General features: G+C 49.4%; 1 protein-coding gene across 1 annotated transcript in view; it reads right to left on the bottom strand.

The window, feature by feature from the left end:
* Positions 1–13,634, bottom strand: part of LOC142295418 (putative cation-transporting ATPase 13A4) — a 201,540-nt gene that overhangs the window by 25,451 nt on the left and 162,455 nt on the right. Inside the window, exons 25-26 of the mRNA XM_075338520.1 lie at positions 8,740–8,812; positions 8,455–8,629 (exon numbers count right to left, since the gene is read on the bottom strand). Of these exons, the coding sequence (XP_075194635.1) occupies positions 8,455–8,629; positions 8,740–8,812 (248 nt within the window). The remainder of the gene's footprint in view (positions 1–8,454; positions 8,630–8,739; positions 8,813–13,634) is intronic.

Genomic DNA, 13,634 nt, shown 5'->3' on the forward strand with positions numbered 1-13,634 from the left:
GCGTGAGTATAGAAGGCGGGGGCCCGGGGGGGGCGGGTGTGCGCGGGCCCCGGGGGTATGTGCGGGGGGGGCTCTTCTTACCAGTCACCTGTCTGTATCTGCAGCCACCGGCGTGTTCCTCATCAGTGTGTGCATGCCGGGAACACTAGCAGGAGCAGGAGGCAGTGCTGTGCTGTGCTGTGCCGGCCCTGCTGTGTGCTGTGTGCCCGACATGCACACAGTGCAGAGGAGCGCGCCGGTGACCGCAGCTCTTCCTATTCAAATGTATTTGCGTCTTTCAGACGTAAATACATTTGAACAGTGCGCTGGGACTGGGCCCCGCCCCCGACGTGATGAGAGCAGCACATTTCTGACGTCATCACAGTGCTGCGGGCGCCACACAGGGGACATGAGGAAGCGGGCGCTCCATGGAGGAGCCGAAGAGACAGGTGTAATTAATGGAGATGTGTGGGGAGGGGCTGAGGACACATAACAGGGAACATTTGTGAAGGAGACACAGCTTTGTGACAGGCAGAGGAGAAGCACTGTATTCCGAGGGAGGGGGGGAAGCAGGAGTGTGTAGGGATGGGGTAGTGTAATTTGTGTCTGCAGGGGGTGGTGATGTGGGGTGCAATGTATTATGTCTGGGGAGGGGGTAATGGAGGGTGCATTGTATTGTATGTGGGGGAGGGGTAATGGAGGGTGCACTGTATTGTGTGTGTGTAGGGAGTGATGGGGGCTGCATTGTGTGTGTGTGTGTGTGTGTGTGTGTAGGGGGTGATGGGGGGTGCATTGTATTGTGTGTGTGTGTGTGTGTGTAGGGGTGATGCATTGTGTGTGTGTGTGTGTGTGTGTGTGTGTGTGTGGGGCGCCCTGGACAAGCCAGGGGCCACAGAGAAAAACACCCACACACCCCACACTCTCAGCAGGCACACCGAAGTCAAACACAAAACCCTTGTTGCCTCCTCCAGGGGCTGATGTCCACACCAGGGGGTGGGCCAGGTGGTTGGTCCCGCCCACCGAGGAGTTCACAGTCCTGGAGGCGGGAAAAGTAAACAGTTTAGTTTTGGAGAGGAGTGAGGACAGTTGGAGGTGAAAGTGAGCAGAAGGAAAAAGTAGTAAAGGAGCAGCCTGAAGTTGGTCCGGGTGTGTGGCCCGGACAGATCAGCAAGGTTGGCAGACGGTGGTGACCGTCTGCAGGAGTGGCCGATTGGAGTCTACCGTAAGGACCGTGGACGGGCGGTGGCCCGGCAGTACCGGACCGGTACGCGAAGAGAAGCCAGCACCATCTGGCAGGGGCTTACGGACCCCGGCAAGGCTAGGAGTCGCCGTGAATTTTCCAAATTTGTTAGTGAAGGGAACCTCCTGGGTTTCCCAACAGCCAAGTCCCGACAGAAGGCAACAGTCCAACCAAGTGAGGGAGACACCGTCACCGCCAGGGCAACTGTTTCTCAGGGCCAGCGTCTGCGGGCAAAAGGGGCTCCTCCGGCCTATATCCAAGCCGGGGAGCGGGTTACCGGTGGGAACCCATTGGAACCATCTACCGTATCTAGGTGCAGGGAAAGGCAGTCACCGTCAACCTGCCGGGAGAAAACAACACCACAGCCGTCTGTGGGACCCGTCCATCCAGCCGTGTGTTTTACCGAGAACTGTGTCCTCATCATTGGCTGAGTGAGTACCACCGTGCCGTGCGGCACAGCGCTGCCCCTGCGACCCTGAACCTTGCCAGGCCCCGTAACCTGCCTGCCATACATCCCTACCCCATCACCGGGCCCCGGGACAACCAACCCCCTACCCACGGAGGGGAGAAATAACAACCAAGCTGCTCCCTGTCACCGCTCCCGGGATCCCCATCTAGAGCAACGGTGGTGTCACCAATATCACCACAACCATAGGTGGCGTCATGGACAATAATCAAAACCCACACAATCAAAATCCCCTTTTCACTCACGGGCGAGGAGCGCCGCTCGAGTCCCCGGGATCCGGCCCACCGCTCGAGCCACCACCGAGCAGCAGCAGCCGCAGCAGCAGCAGCGGCCGGACCCGAGCAGTGGGAGAGCGCAGCGTCCCCTCCTCCGCCCGCAACAACTTGGCGTCATGAACAGGATCCTACCGTTCTACCGACTGGTGGAAGTGCGCCTTGTGTGACCGCCGGAGGTGTCCGGCCGGAAAATTTGAAAAGCTGCCATCTTGGGCCTGAAGAGTTCCCGCTCGAGCGTCTCCTTGAGTAGTGAAGGCGCGAAGGCCTAAACCCCGCCCCGATAGAGGAGGAGCCGGAAAGAGGCTAGGGGGGACGAAATGGTGCTGGTCGCATGTGAGCGCGGCTATAAAAGCAGGGACGCCAGGACCCTGCGGCGATCTTGTTCCTGGGAGAGGCGGCCAGCAAGATGTACATGCCGTCCCGAAGCATCGTAGCCCCCGCGCCTGGAACCGCGGCGTGGGTGGAGATCCCGACCGCGCAGCTCCAACAACGGCTGCAGGTCAAAATGCAGCTCCTCTTGGAGGAGTGGGAGACCGACATGACGGAGGTCATAGCGACCATGCGGAGACGCGAGGAGGAAGTTGCGGAAGGGAGGGTGAGTGACCCATGCCCCGGTACCCCTAGTGGGTCGGTCATCGTGGCTGCGGGACCCGGTCTAAACCCCTCGCCCTGCTGCCTCCCTCGCCACCCGTCCCGGCTGCCATGACCCCGCCACTAGGCCCGCTACCCCCGCAACCGGTAGCGATACCTAGCATGTCCGCCCAGGCGGACCGACCTGTAGCCGGAGCCCGTAGCCGACAGACCGCTCCGTGCCGAAGGTCCAGCGGAGGAAAGCCCCTGTACCCCTCCCCCACACCTCGGCTGAGGTTGCGCCAGGTTGCCGCTGCAAGGCGGCGTCCAAGGCCAGGTCTCGCGGGGCCCGACCCGTGCGCCGGAGCTCGTAGCAGCGCCGTACTGGGATAGGGAGCCGGTACCGTTGGGGCCAGAAATCGAGGAAAGGGAAAGGAAGAGAGCGGAGTTGGTGGCCCGTGCAATCCGGGAGAAAGAGAGTCTCTGCCAAGCGACCTTCCGTGTCCGGAGCCCCCTGTATGAAGGGCAGGTGAGACGGTTTGATGTCCGCCGGGGCTATGGCTTCATATACAAACCGGGCCTGGAGGCCAAAGTATTCATAGCCCGGCGGCATTTTAATGCCCACCTGCCGGAGGAGCACACAGGCCGTAACCTAATGCCGGGCGACCTGGTGCAGTACACCCGGCACTGTGGGGAGAGGGGGTGGTTTGCGCTGGATGTCAAGCTGAGGGGCAGCCAAGAGGCCCGGGTGTCCACTGCATCCCCCCCCCAGCAGACATGGAAGAGTCAGAGTAAGGGCAGCGGAATGCCGTTGTCACCGTCCCCGTTGGGACCACGAACATTGTGTGTTAAAAATGCAGTTTGAAAAGTTTGAAAATGAATGATAAGTGAATAATCTACCGATGAAGTCATCTGATTTGCTACCTGATTGTCAGCCTACTTGAAACCGGTCGTTGCCGGCAACTGGTCCCCGTTGGGACCCCTTTCCCCATTTTACATAAGGAACTCCTTATGAACAGGCCCGAGAACTAGCAGGGGAACCACAAACTAGTGGCATGTAAATAAATAATGTTGTTGTGGCTTTCACCATTGCCGCCTCCGGAGAGGCAGATTGGAGGAAGGGCCCGCAGTGGAGCAGGCTGGGGCCCAGCCACTACCGCAACCGGTGGCGATCCTCTGGGGGTTTCAGGGGTTCCCCATGGACGTGGGTCCCCTGAAAAGGACAGAACCCGCTTGGGTAACTTGTGCTGGACTGGGGTCAAGGGGTGCTGCCTGTTTGCTTAGGGGCAGCATCAGGGCCAGGTTACTTGGGTGGGAGAGAGCGGAAGCCGTAACCGTAACATTTAAGTAAGAGTACCTCCCGATGTGGGAAGAAGTTATTATAATTGTATGTGTGTTACCGTTTTTCTATCTTTTCCAGTTTGTGAAAATAAAACCGGTGATGGACGGGCAGCCCGCGGATGGTCTGCATTTAACTAAGGGGGAATGTGGCGCCCTGGACAAGCCAGGACAAGGGGCCACAGAGAACAACACCCACACACCCCACACTCCCAGCAGGCACACCGAAGTCAAACACTAAACCCTTGTTGCCTCCTCCAGGGGCTGATGTCCACACCAGGGGGTGGGCCAGGCGGTTGGTTCCGCCCACCGAGGAGTTCACAGTCCTGGAGGCGGGAAAAGTAAACAGTTTAGTTTTGGAGAGGAGTGAGGACAGTTGGAGGTGAAAGTGAGCAGAAGAAAAAAGTAGTAAAGGAGCAGCCTGAAGTTGGTCCGGGTGTGTGGCCCGGACAGATCAGCAAGGTTGGCAGACGGTGATGACCGTCTGCAGGAGTGGCCGATTGGAGTCTACCGTAAGGACCGTGGACGGGCGGTGGCCGGGCGGTACCGGACCGGTACGCGAAGAGAAGCCAGCACCATCTGGCAGGGGCTTACGGACCCCGGCAAGGCTAGGAGTCGCCATGAATTTTCCAAATTTGTTAGTGAAGGGAACCTCCTGGGTTTCCCAACAGCCAAGTCCCGACAGAAGGCAACAGTCCAACCAAGTGAGGGAGACACCGTCACCGCCAAGGCAACCGTTTCTCAGGGCCAGCGCCTGCGGGCAAAAGGGGCCCCTCCGGCCTATATCCAAGCCGGGGAGCGGGTTACCGGTGGGAACCCATTGGAACCATCTACCGTATCTAGGTGCAGGGAAAGGCAGTCACCATCAACCTGCCGGGAGAAAACAACACCACAGCCGTCTGTGGGACCCGTCCATCCAGCCGTGTGTTTTACCGAGAACTGTGTCCTCATCATTGGCTGAGTGAGTACCACCATGCCGTGCGGCACAGCGCTGCCCCTGCGACCCTGCACCTCGCCAGGCCCCGTAACCTGCCTGCCATACATCCCTACCCCATCACCAGGCCCCGGGACAACCAACCCCCTACCCACGGAGGGGAGAAATAACAACCAAGCTGCTCCCTGTCACCGCTCCCGGGATCCCCGTCTAGAGCAGCGGTGGTGTCACCAATATCACCACAACCGTGGGTGGCGTCACGGACAATAATCAAAACCCCCACAATCAAAATCCCCTTTTCACTCACGGGCGAGGAACGCCGCTCGAGTCCCCGGGATCCGGCCCACCGCTCGAGCCACCACCAAGCAGCAGCAGCCGCAGCAGCGGCCGGACCCGAGCAGTGGGAGAGCGCAGCGTCCCCTCCTCTGCCCGCGACAACTGTAGAGGGTGATGGGGGGGTGCATTGTGTGTGTGTGTGTGTGTGTGTGTGTAGGGTGTGATGGGGGATTCATTGTATTGTGTGTGTAGGGGGTGATGGGGGGTGCATTGTATTGTGTGTGTGTGTGTGTGTGTGTGTGTGTAGGGGGTGATGCATTGTGTGTGTGTGTGTGTGTAGAGGGTGTTGGGGGGTGCATTGTGTGTGTGTGTGTGTGTGTGTGTGTGCAGGGTGTGATGGGGATGCATTGTATTGTGTGTGTGTGTGTAGGGTGTGATGGGGGATGCATTGTATTGTGTGTGTGTGTAGGGTGTTATGGGGGATGCATTGTATTGTGTGTGTGTGTGTGTATGTAGGGGGTGATGGAGGGGTGCATTGTGTGTGTAGGGGGTTATGGGGGTGCATTGTGTGTGTGTAGGGGGTGAAAGGGGGTGCATTGTATTGTGTGTGTGTGTGTGTGTGTGTGTGTTTGGAAGGGGTGCATTGTATTGTGTGCGTGGGGAGATGGTAATGGGGGGTGCATGGTATTTGTGTGTGTGTATGTAGTGGGTGATGGGGGGGATGTATTGTATTGTGTGTGTGTGTGTGTGTGTGTGTGTGGAGAGGGGCGCGGAGTCATTAATCAAGCTATAGTTACATTTAATTCTCAAAATTTTCGTTTCATTCACCTTTTCTGTTCTAATATTTTACAATGTGAACGACCATGGCTTGCTCCCCCCCCCTAGTTTTGATCTTGGGTACGCCCATGCACAGGCCTGAGTGGGACCCAGCACCCAGCCTTTCAATCGTAAACTTCAGTGATCGTACAAGTTCTGTATGATCACTGAAGTTTTCGCAGTTGCAGGAGCTTTAGTGACATCACATGTGTCAGGTGACTCACCAAAGGTCCTAGCGGTGCACTGCGGGAGTCCCCAGGCCTGCACCGACCGCGCCGGTATTCAGATGTATGCGCGTCTTTCAGGCGCGCAATACATTTGTACAGTGCGGCCGGTGACAGGAGGGAGAGCAGCTCTGCTCAGCCCCGCAACATACCGTCATCCTCAGGGCTGCAGAGGAGCGCGTCTCAGTCCTGCACCGACATTATCATCACTGGGGTCGCAGCTGCAGGGATGAAGAGGAGGACGCGCAGGCACAGGTAAGCGCTTCAGAGGAGCCGAAGATGTACTTTTATATGAGGGGCTGCGGGTGGGGGAGGAGCAGTGTTATTTTACAACTGGCATTAAGAAGCGGTGGGGGACTTTATGGAGCATATTATGGGGCAGTGGGGGACATAATAGGGCAGTGGGGGACATAATAGGGCAGTGGGGGACATTATAGGGCAGCGGGGGACATTATAGGGCAGCGGGGGACATTATAGGGCAGTGGAAGGACATTATAGGGTAATGGGGGCAATTATGAAACAAATTGGGGCATTATAGGTCAGTGTGGGACATTGTGAAAGAAATTGGAACATTATAGGGCAATGGGGGACATTATGAGGCATCAAAGATTTTGGAAGGCAGCATAGTATAATGAGGAGGGGGGGATTTATACAGGGATGAAGTTGGGGGACATATTATAGAAAGGGCAATTTTTGGGGGGACATTTTGGAAAGGGGCACTTTGTGGGGCTATTTTGGAGAGCAGGATTGTGGGGTGATATTTTGTGCAGGAAGCAATTAACAACCCCTTCTGATTCCACTTGTTTCCCCAGACATTATTAAATAAAAGCGGCCAGGATGAGGGACATAATTACCATATGGGGCCAGGATGAGGGACATAATTACTATATGGGGGCCAGAATGAGGGACATACATTATTAGTTTATGGTGGCACGTGGGGCATAATTACTGTAGGGGCAAATTAGGGGACATTATTACTGATGAAATATAAGTTAATTTTGAGGATACTGACTCCAATGGGGAAATAAGAGTCTGACGTGGTGTAGAAATTGGGGAAATAGTGAGGAATGTGCGCTGGGAGTGATCGGCTATAGGTGACTGTTATTTTCTGCAGAGTCGCGTCATGGCAGGAAGAAGTGATGACAGTCAGCGCCGGATGAAGAGAAAAAGCGAAGATGACTGACTTACCAGTGAAGTCAGCCAGAGACTTCACTGGTAAGTCAGTCACGGTATTTCTCCCTTGTATGTGGTTGTATTCGGTCACTATGTGGTCTGGTCACGGTGTGGTGGTATTTCTCCCTTGTATGTGGCTGTATTTGTTCACTGTTTGGTGGTAATATGTGGTCTGGTCACTGTGTGGTGGTATTTATCCCTTGTATGTGGTTGTATTTGGTCACTATGTGGTGGTAATATGTTGTCTGGTTGCGGTGTGGCGGTATTTCCCCCTTGTATATGGTATTATTGATTTTGGTATAGTGTATCGTGTTGTGTATGGAGGTCACTTTTTCTCTCTATAAGGGGGAGATTTTTTCCAGTAGAAATTAAATACTTAAACGTTTAACCTCTCCCCTTCCTGTCCTGCCCTGTCCTGTGACTATTACACTGCAGTAAATATGCACTTACAGAGATTCTCCAGTGAAAACAAGTAATCACCTTTACTAAGGCCACGTTCACACACTGAGTATTCAGTGAGTTTTTTTTACCTCAGTATTTGAAGCCAAAACCAGGAGCAGTAAAATCAGAGAAAAAGTGTGTGAACGTGGCCTAAAGATAAGTGATAACTTATTAATATGTGTGGACCGATTGCTGGGACCTGCACCGATCGTGCAACTTTTATCCCCCATTACACTGGAGCTCGTGTCCGACTCGACCCCTGATCCATTCATTCCCTGAGTGGCTGTGAGCGCTGCGCTTGTTATTATCTGGCTGCTCCACAGAGGATGAATGGAACTGCGGTCACACATCCCACCCCACAGAGGATGAATGGAGCTGCGGTAACACATCCCACCTGCTGCTGCAAAAAGTTCCCCAATCTTCCGATCGGTGCGGTTTCCACTGGTCTGGTTCCACCGATCAATAAGTTATCACCAACCTACCCTGTGGATCGGTGATAACTTGTTTTCACCAAAGACCCCATTACTGCAAACGACTATAATTGTACATCCCAGTTATGGTGCAAAATATAGATGTGCAGGAGCCGTCTGTGTATACAGTCAAAGAAACACAATAATGGGGATAACGCTAATGGGTGTTTATATTTAGCTGTAGGGTGGGCCCCTGGAGTCAATTCTCCTGGTGGGCCCCAGACAGCCCAGTCCGCCCCTGCACACACATACCTGTAAATGTCATTATTCCTGTACCATGGCTGATTCTGGACCATAAGAAACGCGTATGTGTGCACAGCAATTGTAAAGAGAACATTAAAAATCAATGAAAACAACAGAGAAGGAGAAATTAGTTGTCCTGGTGGTCTGTAAGGTGCCAATTTGGGATATGCCGGAGTAGAACTCACTGAAAAAAAACAATAAAGTCCATGACCATGTGTATATTACATTACTTTAAAAGAAATACATAATTAATGAGATAAAAAATGATTACTTAAGAAATTTTGATCAACTTACTTGTAAAAAAAATTATGAACACAATAGCAAAATCGTGTATGAGCCATTGATTATTTCCAAAAATATTTCTTTGCTAAAATATAAAGTAAATTGATATTAATTTTAAAACACAAGCAATAAAACTTCCTTCCCCTATTTGGTAACACACTGGGTATGTGCACACATTGAGTATTTCCAGCAGAACTTTCTGCATCAAAAATACTAGACCAAAATGCTGCAGTTTACAGTACCAGCAAAATGAATCAGATTTCTGAAATTTCATGGACATGCTACTTTTTTCCTTGCAGATTTAAAGTAGTTTCAAATCAGCTGCGTGTCAATTCTTTGAGTGTTTTTCAGCAATTCAAATGAATAAAGGCTGCTTTATACGTATCGACTTATCGTGTGTTTGCATGTGCGATCGCACCCGCCCCCATCGTTTGTGCGTTATGGACAATTTGTTGCCCATGTCGCACAAAGTCGAACATCCTCTTCCTGAAGGGGGAGGGACGTTCGGCGTCACAGCAACGTCACACAGCGGCCGCCCAATAGAAGCGGAGGGACGGAGATGAGTGGGACGTAAACATCCCGCCCACCTCCTTCCTTCCGCATTGCTGGCGGCCGCAGGTAAGCTGCAGTTCATCGTTCCCGGGGTGTCACATGGAGCAATGTGTGCTGCCCCGGGAACAATGAACAACCGGAGCACAGAAGGACGTTCGATTTTTTTAAATATGAGCGACGTGTCAACAAGCAACGATAAGGTGAGTATTTTTGCTCGTTCACAGTCGCACGTAGCTGTCACACGCTACGATATGTCAAACGATGCCGGATATGCGTCAATAACAACGTGACCCCGATGACATATCGTTAGATATATCGTAGCGTGTAAAGCGGCCTTTAGAGAAAAACGCATCAAAAACATACAAAAATCACGTTCAAAGCACAGAAAACAAACTCATCAAAAAGGTGCATTTTTCCTGCTAAGAAGTATTTTTGGGGCTGAAATGTCTGTTGCAAATACTCAACATATCCTGACATGTCCATGTTTATATACAAATATATACAATTTATTGTTTGTGTAGAAATACTGTAACATTAAAAAAATATATCCACGACCTTTAAGAGGACCATTTACTAGAGACTGCCAAATCATGTGGATTTTACAGCACTGCGGCTCTACTGTGCTCTAGCACTCCAATAGCAGGTAGAGAGAGGGTAACGACAGAGTTATCAGTGTGCTTGTATGAGATAAGTATCTTTTCAGGAGAAAATGCTGAGCTATGCTGTAGCTGTGACCTTCTTTGTGGATGTTTCTTTTTTCCCTATATGACACCTCTGTGTTTTGATTGGTCAGTGTCATACAGAAGAGAAAAGTAAATGCCCACAGTTGAAGTTTTGTTATATGCACCAAGTTGTTTTAAGGGAAAATTTCCATCTTTATTACTGGGGAGCATAACTTTGGAATGGAGGTGCACAAAAAAGAAAACTAAGAAAAGAAAGACTATTCCTAAATTAATGGAACAGCAGCAACAACAGGAAGAGGTTTAGTTGACAAAAATTCAGACATATTAGATGAAATAAAAGGTTCATGGAATGTTGTCTAATGACAGATTAAACATTTCATCTGTGTTTATTGCTTCCTGATTTATATAATGTCTGCAGGAATTAAAGAGATTTTAATTGGCAGGTATTCATTAAAATAGGGCTTGGGCACAATACCTGCAAATCGTGCACACATTTTGTAAGGCACCTGCCAATGCAACATCATGAAAAAATTATAGGATGCCCTTCATTTTCAGTAGTGCCCCTGAACATCCGATGATGTCTCCATGTTGTCCCTGTGCTTCCTGTGGCTGAAACCTATCATCTGTCCCATAAAATAATTCTCAAATTCGAGAGTTTCAGTGTGATCTAAAACACATTTTGTTAGGCAGGTCTATCAAATTCCTTACTTTTAAGGGGGCTTTACACGCTACGATATCGTTAATGTTTTATCGTCGGGGTCACGTTGTTAGTGACGCACATCCGGCGTCATTAACGATATCGCAGCGTGTGACACTGACCAGTGACCTATGCGACCTCAAGAATGGTGAAAATCGTTCACCATGGAGAGGTCGTCCCAAACTCAAAAATCGGTAAGGGTTGTTTATCCATGTTGTTCATCGCTCATGCGGCAGCACACATCACTATGTGTGACACCACAGGAGCGAGGAACGTCTCCTTACCTGCCGCCGGCCCCAATGCGGAAGGAAGGAGGTGGGAGGTGGGAGGGATGTTACGTCCTGCTCATCTCCGCCCCTCCGCTTTGATTGGCCGGCAGCTTGGTGACGTTGCGATGACGTCGCTGTGATGACGAACGTCCCTCCCCCTTGAAGGAGGGATTGTTCGGCAGTCACAGTGACGCCGCCGACCAGGTAAGTACGTGTGATGCTGCCGTAGCTATAATGTTCGCTACGGCAGCGATCACAAACAATCGCATGCGTGACGGGGGCGGGTACTTACACGCTCGATATCGCTAGAAATTGCTAGCGATCTCAGTACAGTGTAAAGCCCCCTTTATTCTTTCCTGTTTATTCTCTCACACCTATATTATTCCACATGACCTCATCTCTCCTTAGGCTGAGTTCACATGAGTATTTTGTGAGCTTTTTCTTCTGTGTATTGTGAAGCCCAATAAATGCAGCATCTTACAGTTTCAGCAAGGTGAATGACATTTCTGTAAATCTCATGCCCACCGTGTTTAAATTTAATGATGAGCAAATTGACCCTCTGTACATTTTTGAAAATTACAAGTCAATATCTCTTGCAGTAAAGTTGTTTTTTTTCAAGTCTTCCCTATAGACTAAACTGAGATGCAGAAAATTTGCTGATTAAAAAATGCATGTGTTTTAGTGTGTTTCCATAGTAGAAAAGCAGTAAAAAAATGCATGTAATCTATCCACGCCTTTTTCAATAAAGTTTAATCAAAGCAATGGAACTCATCAAACAGGAAATTTACAAAGAAAAGTAGCTTTATTTAATACTTGATATACCAAAAAGACAAAAACACCTGAAAATAAAAACACATTCAAATTGCATGTAAAAAAAAATGCCTAAAACACAATTAAAAATACAACTAGCTTAAATTAGCTATTTTCTGCAGAAATGCTCAACAGTCCATATCCACAGGATAAGGAGAAGTGAAAAATTGGGCAGTTGTTCAGGGCCCACACTCCCTTTGGGACCCCTGCATTCACAACAGACACTGTACTGATAACAACAGTTCTGCATTATCAGTCTAGTTTTCTCTGTTGAGTGCAGTAGGACCTTTGGTTGCACCATGGTCATGTGACTATGATGCCACCAAAGGTCCTGTATCTCATGGGAGTCTAGGAGAACTGAATAGGAGGAGACTGCAGTTTGTGTCTGTGCATTGTGTTATATATATATATATATATATATATATATATATATATATATATATATATATATATATATATATACACAATGCACAGACACAAACTGCAGTATACTTACCATACACAGAGCACATAGACACATATATACTGTATATATGTATACAGAGAACATATAAAAGTGCATATATATATATATATATATATATATATATATATTATATATATATATAATATAAATGTGTGTATATATATATATATATATATATATATATATATATATATATACATACAGTACAGACCAAACGTTTGGACACACCTTCTCATTCAAAGAGTTTTCTATATTTTCATGACTCTGAAAATTGTAGATTCACATTGAAGGCATCAAAACTATGAATTAACACATGTGGAATGAAATACTTAACAAAAAGTTTGAAATAACTGATAATATGTCTTATATTCTAGGTTCTTAAAAGTAGCCACCTTTTGCTTTGATTACTGCTTTGCACACTCTTGGCATTCTCTTGATGAGCTTCAAGATGTAGTCACCAAAAATGGTCTTCCAACAGTCTTGAAGGAGTTCCCAGAGATGCTTAACACTTGTTGGCCCTTTTGCCTTCACTCTGCGGTCCAGATCACCCCAAACCATCTCGATTGGGTTCAGGTCTGGTGACTGTGGAGGCCAGGTCATCTGGCGTAGCACCCCATCACTCTCCTTCTTAGTCAAATAGCCCTTATGCAGCCTAGAGGTGTGTTTGGGGTCATTGTCATATTGAAAAATAAATGATGGTCCAACTAAATGCAAACCGGATGGAATAGCATGCCGTTGCAAGACATGCTGGTTCAGTATGTCTTCAATTTTGAATAAATCTCCAACAGTGTCACCAGTAAAGCACCCCCACACCATCACACCTCCTCCTCCATGCTTCACGGTGGGAACCAGGCATGCAGAGTCCATCCGTTCACTATTTCTGCGTCGCACAAAGACACAGTGGTTGGATCCAAATATCTCAAACTTGGACTCATCAGACCAAAGCACAGATTTCCACGTGTCTAATGTCCATTCCTTGTGTTCTTTAGCCCAAGCAAGTCTCTTCTGCTTGTTGCCTGTCCTTATCAGTGGTTTCCTAGCAGCTATTTTACCATGAAGGCCTGCTGCACAAAGTCTCCACTTAACAGTTGTTCTAGAGATGTGTCTCCTGCTAGAACTCTGTGTGGCATTGACCTGGTCTCCAATCTGAGCTCCTATTAACCTGTGATTTCTGAGGCTGGTGACTCGGATAAACCTATCCTCCGCAGCAGAGGTGAGTCTTGGTCTTCCTTTCATGGGGCGGTCCTCATGTGAGCCAGTTTCTTTGTAGCGTTTGATGGTTTTTGCCACTGCCCTTGGGGACACTTTCAAAGTTTTCCCAATTTTTCGGACTGACTGACCTTCATTTCTTAAAATAATGATGGCCACTCATTTTTCTTTACTTAGCTGCTTTTTTCTTGCCATAATACAAATTCTAACAGTCTATTCAG

This window comes from Anomaloglossus baeobatrachus, chromosome 3 (genome assembly GCF_048569485.1).
Source record: "Anomaloglossus baeobatrachus isolate aAnoBae1 chromosome 3, aAnoBae1.hap1, whole genome shotgun sequence".
Taxonomy (NCBI): domain Eukaryota; kingdom Metazoa; phylum Chordata; class Amphibia; order Anura; family Aromobatidae; genus Anomaloglossus; species Anomaloglossus baeobatrachus.